The following is a 14,172-nucleotide window of genomic DNA, read 5'->3' on the forward strand; positions in this document are numbered from 1 at the left end:
GTTTTGCGTGCACCACATTTACAAAGTTTTAGTGGGTATGTATATCCAGTTTACAAGTTCTCATTCGTATCACTGGTGCATCGCAGCGCCACCTATTGAGGTGATTCTGTATTAGGCTTCAGTACTAGCACACGACGCTGTGGTGCATTATGCTTACTACCAGAGCCTCCATCTTACTCTATTACTCGATCCTGTGAAAGGGAACGTGTTATGCAGATCTTGGTGCCTCTCGTGTCCATCTAGAAAAGGTAATGATTTTACTATTTTATATTTATAGTTTTTACTGAGTTTACCAAAGGCGATGTTGGCCTGGTATATTCGACAGTGCACTTTGGCTACACTGACTAAAGGATTCTTCTAAGAAATACCAAATTAAGGTATTTGCTCTTTCAATAGTTGATCTGTTTATACATGTTTATAGGTTATCCAAGTCTGCACAATGCGATTGCGATTCTTAAATAGATGTATTTGTTCTCTGTTTTCTAAGTAGATAACCTGAAAATGCCTAAATAAGGCGAAATGTGTTTTTAACCAATATTGGCACTTTTCACATTAACATAACATTCCAAGAGGTGTAAGAAGTGACAGGAAAAACCCTAGGATCAACAGGGTATCAAATTCTTGACGTTTGGGTTTGCAGTCCGCCACTCACCTACACAACCACTGTGCCACACTTTAGAAAAATTATCATGAGGAACTTATTTGCATTTCACACATAGGCACATAATAGACTGAAGTACACTATTTACCTTTTCCTTTTCAATTTCCAGGAACTTAACTTTCTCTTGGAGTGATACTTTATCTGACTCCAGATCCAAGCGTGTCTGTTCGGCTTGCAACAGCTCTTTCCTTAGTGAACTGAGATCATTCTGCTGGTCAATGCTCTGGCTGTGTAAGGCTGCCTTCTCATCTTCAAGCTACAACATACATGTGTATATAAAAAATTATTGCTTCCAATAATGAAATTGGTTGTTTAAACAACTAAGGATAAGATGATGTATTATACTTTTTAAAAGCAAAACTTTTATTTTAATCTGTTGTTATAATCAGAAGGATCCTTTCAGATATAGTGCAATATACTGGGATATACTGTTATAGGTGCTTTCTAACTTCCGTCTACAGTCTGTGTGCAGCAGGTCACTATAACACAATTTTGAAACAGTGATGGAGGATCCATCACAATCTGTTCCTTAAACAACATACAGCCCAAACTACTTCAAATTCTGGACAATCGCAGCTGTTGAAAGGCATGATGTTAGGAAGAATTCCGCAAACAGCTGGTAAAATTGTTGTTTATTAAAACACAAATGATTTCATGACCTAAGGCTGCATCATCAGGTGCATCCTACATGGTAAAAAGCAAAGTCCAGTGTCACCACATTTTCTAAATATTAAAATTGATAAAGGAATGTCTAAAATATACCCACAATGTTAAAAGACCATAGGCATACCCATCACTCGAAGCAAAAATTTACTGTTCAGTGAATGTTGTCAATACTATTGTAAGCGAAAGGTAAAAAAGAGGTGCACCATTCATTAAGTACAAATTACTGATAGGCTTGACTTGTGGTTACAGCGCCATGTTTTAAAACTTACTTGCATCTAAAAAGAAAAATATTTTAAAGTGAGAGGATGCTAAAATTTTTTAAAGGGGCCAGATTGGTGATAAAAAAATTTTCACTGCTAACATGATTAGTCTTGGCACTATACAAATTACAATGTGGAATGTAGCAGGTGGCAGTGTCTTACTAGTGTGATGGCAGTGCAACCTGGTGTTGGACAAAGTAAAAGCGGCAAGCATGAATGACAAAGCAAGACAATCTGGCTGGCAGAATGCAAGCTATCCACGTGGACAGTGTGACATCTTATACTCATGACTAGAAAGTGCTTGGTTGCTACCTTTAGAAGCAAGAACAATACAAAATGTTATTACATACTAGTACCTAATGACATAAACAATCACAATTAGCCAGAATGCTATGGTGCTTTAATTCTAATTGGTTATTCAATGTGAACTGTGCATCTTCTTTTTTATATCTAAAAATTTCTACTTCTTCTAATACATTCAAAATATGGTTTTTTCTTTTTTTATGCAATATTTTTAAGTTTTATGAATGGTTTGTGATGCTGTGACCCTCTACACCTAAGTGCGCTGTTAATGCAGATCATGATTTATTTAAGTTAAGGTGTTCCTGAAATCTGAAATGACCTAATGGTTTGCCCTATAATTTTCTCAGGGCAATGATTCCATGTAATGCAGTATACATCCACTTCATTATATTTATTTACTATAGCTTTTTCCTTGTGCCATAGTTTTCTACCTAGATCTGAAAAAGTCAAATACACAGGAATAATGAAACTTACTGGCAGATTAAAACTGTGTGCCGGACCGAGACTCGAACTCGGGACCTTAGCCTTTCGCAGGCAAGTGCTCTACCAACTGAGCTACTCAAGCACGACTCACGCTTCGTCCCCACAGCTTTAATGCCGCCAGTACCTCATCTCCTACCTTCCAAACTTCACAGAAGCTCTCCTGTGAACCTTGCAGAACTAGCATTCCTGGAAGAAAGGATATTGTGGAGACATGACTTAGCCACAGCCTGGGGGATGTTTCTAGAATGAAATTTTCACTCTACAGCAGAGTGTGCACTGATACGAAACTTCCTGGCAGATTAAAACTGCGTTCCGGACCGGAGGAGAGCTTCTGTGAAGTTTGGAACGTAGGAGACAAGGTACTGGCGGAATTAAAGCTGTGAGGACGAGGCGTGAGTCGAGCTTGGGTAGCTCAGTTGGTAGAGCACTTGCCTGTGGAAGGCTAAGGTCCCGAGTTTGAGTCTTGGTTTGGCACACAGGTTTTAGCTGCCAGGAAGTATCATACCAGTGCACACTCTGATGTAGAGGTAAATTTTATTCTACACAGGAATAATGTTTTTAGGTCTCATACGTCTGCCAATTTTTTCAGATACTGTACCGACCTGGTATTCTATAAAAAAAATTGATAATTCCTGTGCCTGTTCGGCAGGTCTAACCATTCTGAAATCTGGTTCTGATCTGCCATGTGAAGGAAGATTTATCTTTTTCAATATGTTGTTGTTGTTGTGGTCTTCAGTCCTGAGACTTGTTTGATGCAGCTTTCCATGCTACTCTATCCTGTGCAAGCTTCTTCATCTCCCAGTACCTACTGCAGCCTACATCCTTCTGAATCTGCTTAGTGTATTCATCTCTTGGTCTACCTCTACGATTTTTACCCTCCACGCTGCCCTCCAGTACTAAATTTTTGATCCCTTGATGCATCAGAATGTGTCCTATCAACCCATCCCTGCTTCTAGTCAAGTTGTGCCACAAACTCCTCTTCTCCCCAATTCTATTCAATACCTCCTCATTAGTTATGTGATCTACCCATCTAATCTTCAGCATTCTTCTGTAGCACCATATTTCGAAAGCTTCTATTGTCTTCTTGTCTGCACTATTTCTCGTCCATGTTTCACCTCCACACATAGCTACACTCCATACAAATACTTTCAGAAACGACTTCCTGACACTTAAATATATACTTGATGTTAACAAATTTCTCTTCTTCAGAAACGCTTTTCTTGCCATTGCCAGTCTACATTTTATATCCTCTCTACTTCGACCATCATCAGTTATTTTGCTCTCCAAATAGCAAAACTCCTTTACTACTCTAAGTGTCTCATTTCCTAATCTAATACCCTCAGCATCATCCGACATAATTCGACTACATTCCACTTTGCTTTTGTTGATGTTCATCTTATACCCTCCTTTCAAGACACTGTCCATTCCGTTCAGCTGCCCTTCCAAGTCCTTTGCTGTGTCTGACAGAATTACAATGTCATCGGCGAACCTCAAAGTTACTATTTCTTCTCCATGGATTTTAATGCCTACTCCGAACTTTTATATAGTTTCCTTTACTGCTTGCTCAATATAAAGATTGAATAGCATCGGGGAGAGGCTACAACCCTGTCTCACTCAATTCCCAACCACTGCTTCCCTTTCATGTCCCTCGACTCTCATAACTGCCATCTGCTTTCTGTACAAATTGTAAATAGCCTTTCGCTTCGTGTATTTTACCCCTGCCACCTTCAGAACTTGAAAGAGAGTTTTCCTAATCTATTTTCTAAGATAAGTCGTAGGGTCAGTATAGCCTCATGTGTTCCAACATTTCCATGGAATCCAAACTCATCTTCCCCGAGGTCAGCTTCTACCAGTTTTTCCATTTGTCTGTAAAGAATTCGCGTGAGTATTTTGCAGGTGTGGCTTATCAAACTGATAGTTCGGTAATTTTCACATCTGTCAACACCTGCTTTCTTTGGGAATGGAATTATTATATTCTTCTTTAAGTCTGAGGGAGTTTCGCCAGTCTCATACATCTTGCTCACCAGATGGTAGAGTTTGGTCAGGACTGGCTCTCCGAAGGCTGTCAGTAGTTCTAATGGAATGTTGTCTACTCCTGGGGCCTTGTTTCGACTTAGGTCTTTCAATTCTCTGTCAAACTCTTCACGCAGTATCATATCTCCCATTTCATCTTCATCTACATCCTCTTCCGTTTACATAATATTGTCCTCAAGAACATCGCCCCTGTATAGACCCTCTATATACTCCTTCCACTTATCTGCTTTCCCCTCTTTGCTTAGAACTGGGTTTCCATCTGAGTTCTTGATATTCATGCAAGTGGTTCTCTTTTCTCCAAAGGTCTCTTTAATTTTCCTGTAGGCAGTATCTATACTACCCCTAGTGAGATAAGCCTCTACATCCTTACATTTGTCCTCTAGCCATCCCTGCTTTGCCATTTTGCACTTCCTGTCGATCTCATTTTTGAGACGTTTGTATTCCTTTTTGCCTGCTTCATTTACTGCATTTTTATAGTTTCTCCTTTCATCAATTAAATTCAGTATTTCTTCTGTTACCCAAGGATTTCTACTAGCCGTCGTCTTTATACCTACTTGACCCTCTGCTGCCTTCACTATTTCATCCCTCAAAGCTACCCATTCTTCTTCTATGTATTTCTTTCCCCCATTCCTGTCAATTGTTCCCTTATGCTCTCCATGAAACTCTGTACAATCTCTGGTTCTTTCAGTTTATCCAGGTCTCATCTCCTTAAATTCCCACCTTTTTGCAGTTTCTTCAGTTTTAATCTACAGTTCATAACAAATAGATTGTGGTCAGAGTCCACATCTGCCCTTGGAAATGTCTTACAATTTAAAACCTGGTTCCTAAATCTCTGTCTTACCACACACACACCATGGACCTTGCCGTTGGTGGAGAGGCTTGTGTGCCTCAGCGATACAGATAGACGTACCGTAGGTGCAACCACAACGAAGGGGTATCTGTTGAGAGGCCAGACAAACGTGTGGTTCCTGAAGAGGGGCAGCAGCCTTTTCAGTAGTTGCAGGGGCAACAGTCTGGATGATTGACTGATCTAGCCTTGTAACACTAACCAAAACGGCCTTGCTGTGCTGGTACTGCTAACGGCTGAAAGCAAGGGCAAACTACAGCCGTAATTTTTCCCAAGGGCATGCAGCTTTACTGTATGGTTAATGATGATGGCGTCCTCTTGGGTAAAATATTCCGGAGGTAAAATAGTCCCCCCATTCGGATCTCTGGGCGGGGACTACTCAGGAGGACTTCGCTATCAGGAGAAAGAAAACTGGAGTTCTACGGATCGGAGCGTGGAATGTCAGATCCCTTACTCGGGCAGGTAGGTTAGAAAATTTAAAAAGGGGAAACGGATAGGTTAAAGTTAGATATAGTGGGAATTAGTGAAGTTCGGTGGCAGGAGGAACAAGACTTCTGGTCAGGCGAATACAGGTTATAAATACAAAGTCAAATAGGGGTAATGCAGGAGTTCGTTTAATAAGGAATAAAAAAATAGGAATGCGGGTAAGCTATTACAAACAGCATAGTGATCGCAGTATTGTGGCCAAGATAGACACGAAGCCCACGCCTACTACAGTAATACAAGTTTATATGCCAACTAGCTCTGCAGATGACGAAGAAATTGAAGGAATGTATGATGAAATAAGAGAAATTATTCAGATAGTGAAGGGAGACGAAAATTTAATAGTCATGGGTGACTGGAATTCGGTAGTAGGAAAAGGGAGAGAAGGAAACGTAGTAGGTGAATATGGATTGGGGTTAAGAAATGAAAGAGGAAGCCACCTGGTAGAATTTTGCACAGAGCACAACTTAATCATAGCCAACACTTGGTTCAAGAATCATAAAAGATGGTTGTATACATGGAAGAAGCATGGAGATACTGACAGATTTCAGATTCATTATATAATTGTAAGACAGAGATTTAGGAACCAGGATTTAAACTGTAAGACATTTCCAGGGGCAGATGTGAACTCTGACCACAATCTATTGGTTATGAACTGTAGATTAAAACTGAAGAAACTGCAAAAAGGTGTGAATTTAAGAATATATGGAACCTGGATAAACTGAATAAACCAGAGGTTGTACAGAGTTTCAGGGAGAGCGTAAGGGAACAAATGACAGGAATGGGGGAAAGAAATACAGTAGAAGAAGAATGGGTAGCTTTGAGGGATGAAGTAGTGAAGGCAGCAGAGGATCACGTAGGTAAAAAGACGAGGGCTAGTAGAAATCCTTGGGTAACAGAAGAAATATTGAATTTAATTGATGAAAGAAGAAAATATAAAAATGCAGTAAATGAAGCAGGCTAAAAGGAATATAAACGTCTCAAAAATGAGATCGACAGGAAGTGCAAAATGGCTAAGCAGGCATGGCTAGAGGATAAATGTAAGGATGTAGAGGCTTATCTCACTAGGGGTAAAATAGATACTGCCTACAGGAAAATTAAAGAGACCTTTGGAGAAAAGAGAACCACTTGCATGAATATCAAGAACACAGATGGAAGCCCAGTTCTAAGCAAAGAAGGGAAAGCAGATGGGTGGAAGGAGTATATAGAGGGTCTATACAGGGGCGATGTTCTTGAGGGCAATATTATGGAAATGGAAGAGGATGTAGATGAAGATGAAATGGGAGATATGATACTGTGTGAAGAGTTTGACAGAGCACAGAAAGACCTGAGTCGAAACAAGGCCCCGGAAGTAGACAACATTCCATTAGAACTACTGACGGCCTTCGGAGAGCCAGTCCTGACAAAACTCTACCATCTGGTGAGCAAGGTGTAAGAGACAGGTGAAATACCCTCAGACTTCAAGAAAAATATAATATTTCCATTCCCAAAGAAAGCAGGTGTTGACAGATGTGAAAATTACCGAACTATCAGTTTAATAAGTCACAGCTGCAAAATACTACCGCGAATTCTTTACACACGAATGAAAAAACTAGTAGAAGCCGACCTTGGGGAAGATCAGTTTGGATTCCGTAGAAATGTTGGAACATGTGAGGCAATACTGACCCTACGACTTACCTTAGAAGCTAGATTAAGGAAAGGCAAACCTACGTTTCTAGCATTTGTAGACTTAGAGAAAGCTTTTGACAATGTTGACTGGAATACTCTCTTTCAAATTCTGAAGGTGGCAGGGTTAAAATATAGGGAGCGAAACGCTATTTACAATTTGTATAGAAACCAAATGGCAGTTATAAGAGTTGAGGGACATGAAAGGGAAGCAGTGGTTGGGAAGGGAGTGAGACAGGGTTGTAGCCTCTCCCCGATGTTATTCAATCTGTATATTGAGGAAGCAGTGAAGGAAACAAAAGGAAAATTTGGAGTAGGTATTAAAATTCATGGAGAAGAAATAAAAACTTTGAGGTTCGCCGATGACATTGTAATTCTGTCAGAGACAGCAAAGGACTTGGAAGAGTAGTTGAACGGAATGGAAGGTGTCTTGAAAGGAGAACAGAAGATGAACATCAACAAAAGCAAAACGAGGATAATGGAATGTAGTCGAATTAAGTCGGGTGATGCTGAGGGTATTAGATTAGGAAATGAGACACTTAGAGTAGTAAGGGAGTTTTGCTATTTGGGGAGCAAAATAACTGATGATGGTCGAAGTAGAGAGGATATAAAATGTAGACTGGCAATGGGAAGGAAAGCGTTTCTGAAGAAGAGAAATTTGTTAACATCAAGTATAGAGTTAAGTGTCAGGAAGTCGTTTCTGAAAGTATTTGTATGGAGTGTAGCCATGTATGGAAGTGAAACATGGACAATAAATAGTTTAGACAAGAAGAGAATAGAAGCTTTCGAAATGTGGTGCTACAGAAAAATGCTGAAGATTAGATGGGTAGATCACATAACTAATGAGGAGGTGTTGAATAGGATGGGGGGGAAGAGAAGTTTGTGGCACAACTTGACTAGAGGAAGGGATCAGTTGGTAGGACATGTTCTGAGGCATCAAGGAATCACCAATTTAGTATTGGAGGGCAGCGTGGAGGGTAAAAATCGTAGAGGGAGACCAAGAGATGAATACACCAAGCAGATTCAGAACGATGTAGGTTGCAGTAGGTACTGGGAGATGAAGAAGCTTGCACAGGATAGAGTAGCATGGAGAGCTGCATAAAACCAGTCTCAGGACTGAAGACCACAACAGCAACAACAACAACACCATTATATAATCTATCTGAAACCTTCTAGTATCTCCAGGGTTCTTCCATGTATACAGCCTTCTTTCATGATTCTTGAACCAAGTGTTAGCTATGATTAAGTTATGCTCTGTGCAAAATTCTACCAGGCGGCTTCCTCCTTCATTTCTTAGCCCTAATCCATATTCTCCTACTACGTTTCCTTCTCTTCCTTTTCCTACTGTTGAATTCCAGTCACCCATGACTATTAAATTTTCGTCTCCCTTCACCACCTGAATAATTTCTTTTATCTCATCATACATTCATCAATTTCTTCATCATCTGCAGAGCTAGTTGGCAATTAAACTTGTATTACTGTAGTAGGCGAGGGCTTCGTGTCTATCTAGGCCACAATAATGTGTTCAGTGTGCTGTTTGTAGTAGCTTACCCACACTCCTATTTTTTATTCATTATTAAACCTACTCCTGCATTACCCCTATTTGATTTTGTATTTATAACCCTGTATTCATCTGAGCAAAAGTCTTGTTCGTCCTGCCACCGCACTTCACTAATTCCCACTGTATCTACCTTTAATCTATCCATTTCTCTTTTTAAATTTTCTAACTTACCTGCCCGATTAAGGGATCTGACATTCCACGCTCCGATCCGTAGAACTCCAGTTTTCTTTCTTCTGATAACGATGTCCTCTTGAGTAGTCCCCGCCCGGAGATCCGAATGGAGGACTATTTTACCTCCTGAATATTTTACCCAAGAGGACCCCATCATCATTTAACCATACAGTAAAGCTGCATGCCCTCGGGAAAGTATATTTTTCAATATACTTATATTAATTACATTAACAATTTCTGGATCATAACTGTTTTGATATGCTAAATATTACATAACCTCATATTCAGCCATTTGAGCTTCACTAGTAAGGGACACTTGACACAAACGGTTTAACTCGGCTCAGAATGCCACATCTTTATATTTCATTGCATGACATGACTGCCTGTGTCCAACAAGATCCATCATGGTTGACTTTCGGTAAATATCGAAGCCTGTATTTCCATTTTTTACCTTCACTTGAGGGTCCATAGACAGCTTACTGTCACTGTCACAGCACTGCCCAGTGAACTATATATTTTTCCAGGATCTAAGTAGTTTGAACCAAAAGATACAGTTTACTGGACATTACACTGAGAATGGTACTTAAGCATTTTTGAACCTCCAAGTGACTAAAAAAAATGGAAACTTAAGTTTTGATATTTATGCAAAGTCAACCATGATACATCTTGTTATACACATGCAGCCACGTCACCCAATGAAATATAAAGCTGCGGCATTCCGAGCCATGAGGTTATACAGTACATATCGTATCAAAACGGTTACAATCCAAAATCTGTGAACACAATTAATAAAACTACATTGAAAAAGAAAAATCTTCCTTCACATGGAAGATCAGAGGCAGATTTTATAATTCTTAGACCTGCCGAACAGACAAAGGAACATTCTATTTTTTATAGAATACCATATCTGGGTGCAGTATCTGAAAAGGCTGACAGATGTACGAGACCTAAAGACACCATTCCTGTGAATTTTACTTTTTCAGATCTAGGTAGGAAACTCGGGCACATGGAAAAAGCTGTGGTAAATAGATATAATGAAGTGGGTGTATATTGCATTACATACAATGATTGCCTGGAGAAATACACAGAGAAACTGTTAGGTCATTTTTAATTAGATTTCAGGAACACCTTAACTTAAATAATCCACAATCTGCATTAAGAGTGCACTTACGCAAAGAGGGGCATAGCACCACAGGTGTTTCAGAGAATTTAAAAATGTTGCATTAGAAAGAAAAGAGTCATATTTTGGATGTATCAGAGGAAGTAGAAATTTTTAGATACAAAAACGAAAATGCACAGTTCACACTGAATAAGCAATTAGAATTAAAGCACCATAGAATTCTGGCTATTTCTGATTGTTTACATGATTAGGTACTAGTAAGTAATAAAATTCTGTGTTATTCTTGGTTCTAAAGGTAGCCTTCCAGCGCTCCTAGTCCTGAATGTATGATGTCACACTGCCCACATGGATAGCTTCTGTTCAACTAGCCAGATAGTCTGGCTTTGTTGTTCATGCGGGCCACTTTTACTTTGTCCAACACCAGGTTGCTCTGCCGTTACACTGGTAAGGCACTGCCACTATTACATTCCACATTGTAATTTGTATAGTTCCAAGACTAATCATGTTAGCAGTGAAAATTTTTTTATCACCAATCTGGCACCTTTAAAAAATTTTAGCATCCTCTCACTTTAAAGTATTTTTCTTTTTTCTTTTTAGATGCAAACAAATTTTAAAACATAGCTCTAACCAAAAGTTTCATCTATCAGCAATTTGTCCTAAATGAATGGAGCACATCTTCATTACCTTTTGCTCGTCATAGTATTGACAATATTTATGGAATAGTAAATTCTAGCTATGAGGAATGGGTATGTCTATGATCTTTTAACATTGTGGATTTATTTTAGACATTTCTTTATTACTTTTAATACATACAAAAGGTCATGACACTGGATGTATCAGAGGAAGTAGAAATTTTTAGATACAAAAACGAAAATGCACAGTTCACACTGAATAAGCAATTAGAATTAAAGCACCATAGAATTCTGGCTATTTCTGATTGTTTACATGATTAGGTACTAGTAAGTAATAAAATTCTGTGTTATTCTTGGTTCTAAAGGTAGCCTTCCAGTGCTCCTAGTCCTGAGTGTATGATGTCACACTGCCTACATGGATAGCTTCTGTTCAACTAGCCAGATAGTCTGGCTTTGTTGTTCATGCGGGCCACTTTTACTTTGTCCAACACCAGGTTGCTCTGCCGTTACACTGGTAAGGCACTGCCACTATTACATTCCACATTGTAATTTGTATAGTTCCAAGACTAATCATGTTAGCAGTGAAAATTTTTTTATCACCAATCTGGCACCTTTAAAAAATTTTAGCATCCTCTCACTTTAAAGTATTTTTCTTTTTTCTTTTTAGATGCAAACAAATTTTAAAACATAGCTCTAACCAAAAGTTTCATCTATCAGCAATTTGTCCTAAATGAATGGAGCACATCTTCATTACCTTTTGCTCGTCATAGTATTGACAATATTTATGGAATAGTAAATTCTAGCTATGAGGAATGGGTATGTCTATGATCTTTTAACATTGTGGATTTATTTTAGACATTTCTTTATTACTTTTAATACATACAAAAGGTCATGACACTGTACTTCGCTTTTCCCATGTAGGTTGCACCTGATGATGAGGTTTTAGACTGTGAACCTGGATGTGCTTTAATGAGCAACCATTTCAGCAGCTGTTAGTGGAATTCTTCCTAACATCATGCAATATACAGTCATTAGTAATGCCCTTACACTACTGTGTACCACCCCCCCCCCCTTTCTCAGCAATAATTGAAATGAATTTATTATGTAGTATTAATTTGCCATTGTATTCAGCATTTCATTTTCCCTTTACCTGGTCTGAATTTTGCCATGTATGCTTTTAAATGTTCCAATTTGGAAAGATAGGGAGACAGTGTGATTCATCTAGCAAGATTTAAGCCCCGTGTTACATTTAAAAAAATGCAGTCTACTTTGATTTTCAACATTACAATCATACTGTAATCTTTGGTGGAGACTTTAATCATTCAACAATTAATTGGGAAAATTACAGTTTTGTTGGCAATGGGTGCAAAAAGACATCCTGTGAAACTTTACTAAAAGCCTTCTTTGGAAACCACCTATAACAGATACTTAGGAACCCCATTCATGATGGGAATATATTGGATCGAATGTTAACAAATAGACCTGACGTCTCTGAGGACATCCACATCGAAACTGGCATCAGTGACCACAACATAGTTGTGGGAACAATGATGACCAAAATATAAAGGACAACTAAAACAAGCATAAAGATATATTTGTTTTGGAAACTAGATAAAAAAATCAGTAGTGTAATAGTTCAATGAGGAACTTGTAACTTTAAGCATAGGTAAGGAGCATGTAAAGGAACTTTGGCTCAAGTTTAAAAGAATAGTTTAGCACGTGGGGGAACCTCCATGGTATGCATTCACAATAAAGAAATTTCTAAAGACACAGGGATTACTGCATAACAGGTGTAAAACAAAGATTAGGGCTATAGGTGGAAAGATGCTGAGTGAAACATTTTGCTGTGAAGAGAGCAATGCATGATGCCTTCAGTGACTACCATAGCAGAATATTGTCAAATGACAAGTCATAAAATCCAAAGAAATTCTGTTTGTGAGTAAAGGCTGTTAGTGGCACCAAAGTTAGTGCCCAGTCCCTAGTGAATGAGACAGGAACTGAAATTGAGGGTAGCAAAGCAAAAGCTGAAATGCTTAATTCCATTTTCAAATGTTGTTTCACAAAGAAGACCCAGGAGAATTGCCCCAATTTAATCCTCAAATCACTGAAAAGATGAATGAAATAAGTATTAGTGTCAGTGGTGTTGAGAAACAACTGAAACTGTTATTAAACAAAGCTCCAGGCCCTGATGGAATCCCTGTTGGATTCTATATTGAATTTGTGGCCGAGTTAGTCCCTGTCATAGATCCCTCAAACAAAAAAAGTGTGTCCAGCTCTTGGAAAAAGGCACAGGTCACATCTGTCTACAAGAAGGGTAGCAGAACTGATCCACAAAACTACGGTCCAAGATCCCTGACATCAATTTTTTTGTAGAATCTTAGAACATATTCTGAACACAAACATAATGAGGTATCTTGGACAGAAGGACTTCCTCAGCATCAACCAGCCTGTCTTTTATAAACATTGATCATGTGAAACCCAACTTTCACTTTTCTCACATGACACACTGAAAGCTCTGTGTCAAGGTAAATAGGGAGATCCAGTGTTTTTTGATTTAAGAAAAGCATCTGACTCAGTACTGCACCTAAGCTTATTGTCAAAAGTATGCTCATATGGGGTATCAAGTGAAATTTGTGACTGGACTGAGGATTTTTTGGTAGGACGGACACAGCATGTTATCTTGGATGGAGAATCATCGTCAGATGTAGAAGTAACTTCGGGTGTGCACCAGAGAAGTGTGCTGGGACCCTTGCTGTTCATGTTGTACATTAATGACCTTGCAGACAATATTAATAGTAAAATTAGGCTTTTTGCAGATGACAAATTTATTTACAATGAAGTACTACCTGAGAGAAGCTACATAAATATCCCATCAGATCTTGATAAGATATGAATGTGCTGCAGAGATTAGCAACTTGCTCTAAATGTTCAGAAAAGTAAAATTTTGCACTCCACAAAACGAAAAGCGTAGTATCCTATGACGATAATATCAATGAGTCCCTGCTGGAATCAGCCAACTCATACAAAAAGCTGGGTGTAACACTGCGTAGGGACATTCAAACAATCATTCTTCCCATACACACACACACACACACACACACACACACACACTCTCTCTCTCTCTCTCTCTCTCTCTCTCTCTCTCTCTCTCTCATCGCATTTCCACTGCCGACTGCTCATAGTTCAGTATCGAGATGTTGTTTGTTTCGTTCGCTGCGCACGCCCATTCTAGATCTGTTTCAAACCTTTTTTGAACTCTGAACTTCTTGTTCTTTTCACATTCTAT

At 38.9% G+C, this 14,172-nt stretch overlaps 1 protein-coding gene across 1 annotated transcript in view; it reads right to left on the reverse strand.

Annotated features, from left to right (window-relative positions):
- The window catches only part of LOC124595467 (rootletin), a 252,703-nt gene that overhangs the window by 137,130 nt on the left and 101,401 nt on the right, over window positions 1-14,172 (reverse strand). The window contains exon 13 of the mRNA XM_047134220.1: window positions 750-917. Coding sequence (XP_046990176.1) covers window positions 750-917 — 168 coding nt within the window. The remainder of the gene's footprint in view (window positions 1-749; window positions 918-14,172) is intronic.

Source organism: Schistocerca americana, chromosome 2, assembly GCF_021461395.2.
Source record: "Schistocerca americana isolate TAMUIC-IGC-003095 chromosome 2, iqSchAmer2.1, whole genome shotgun sequence".
Taxonomy (NCBI): Eukaryota; Metazoa; Arthropoda; class Insecta; order Orthoptera; family Acrididae; genus Schistocerca; species Schistocerca americana.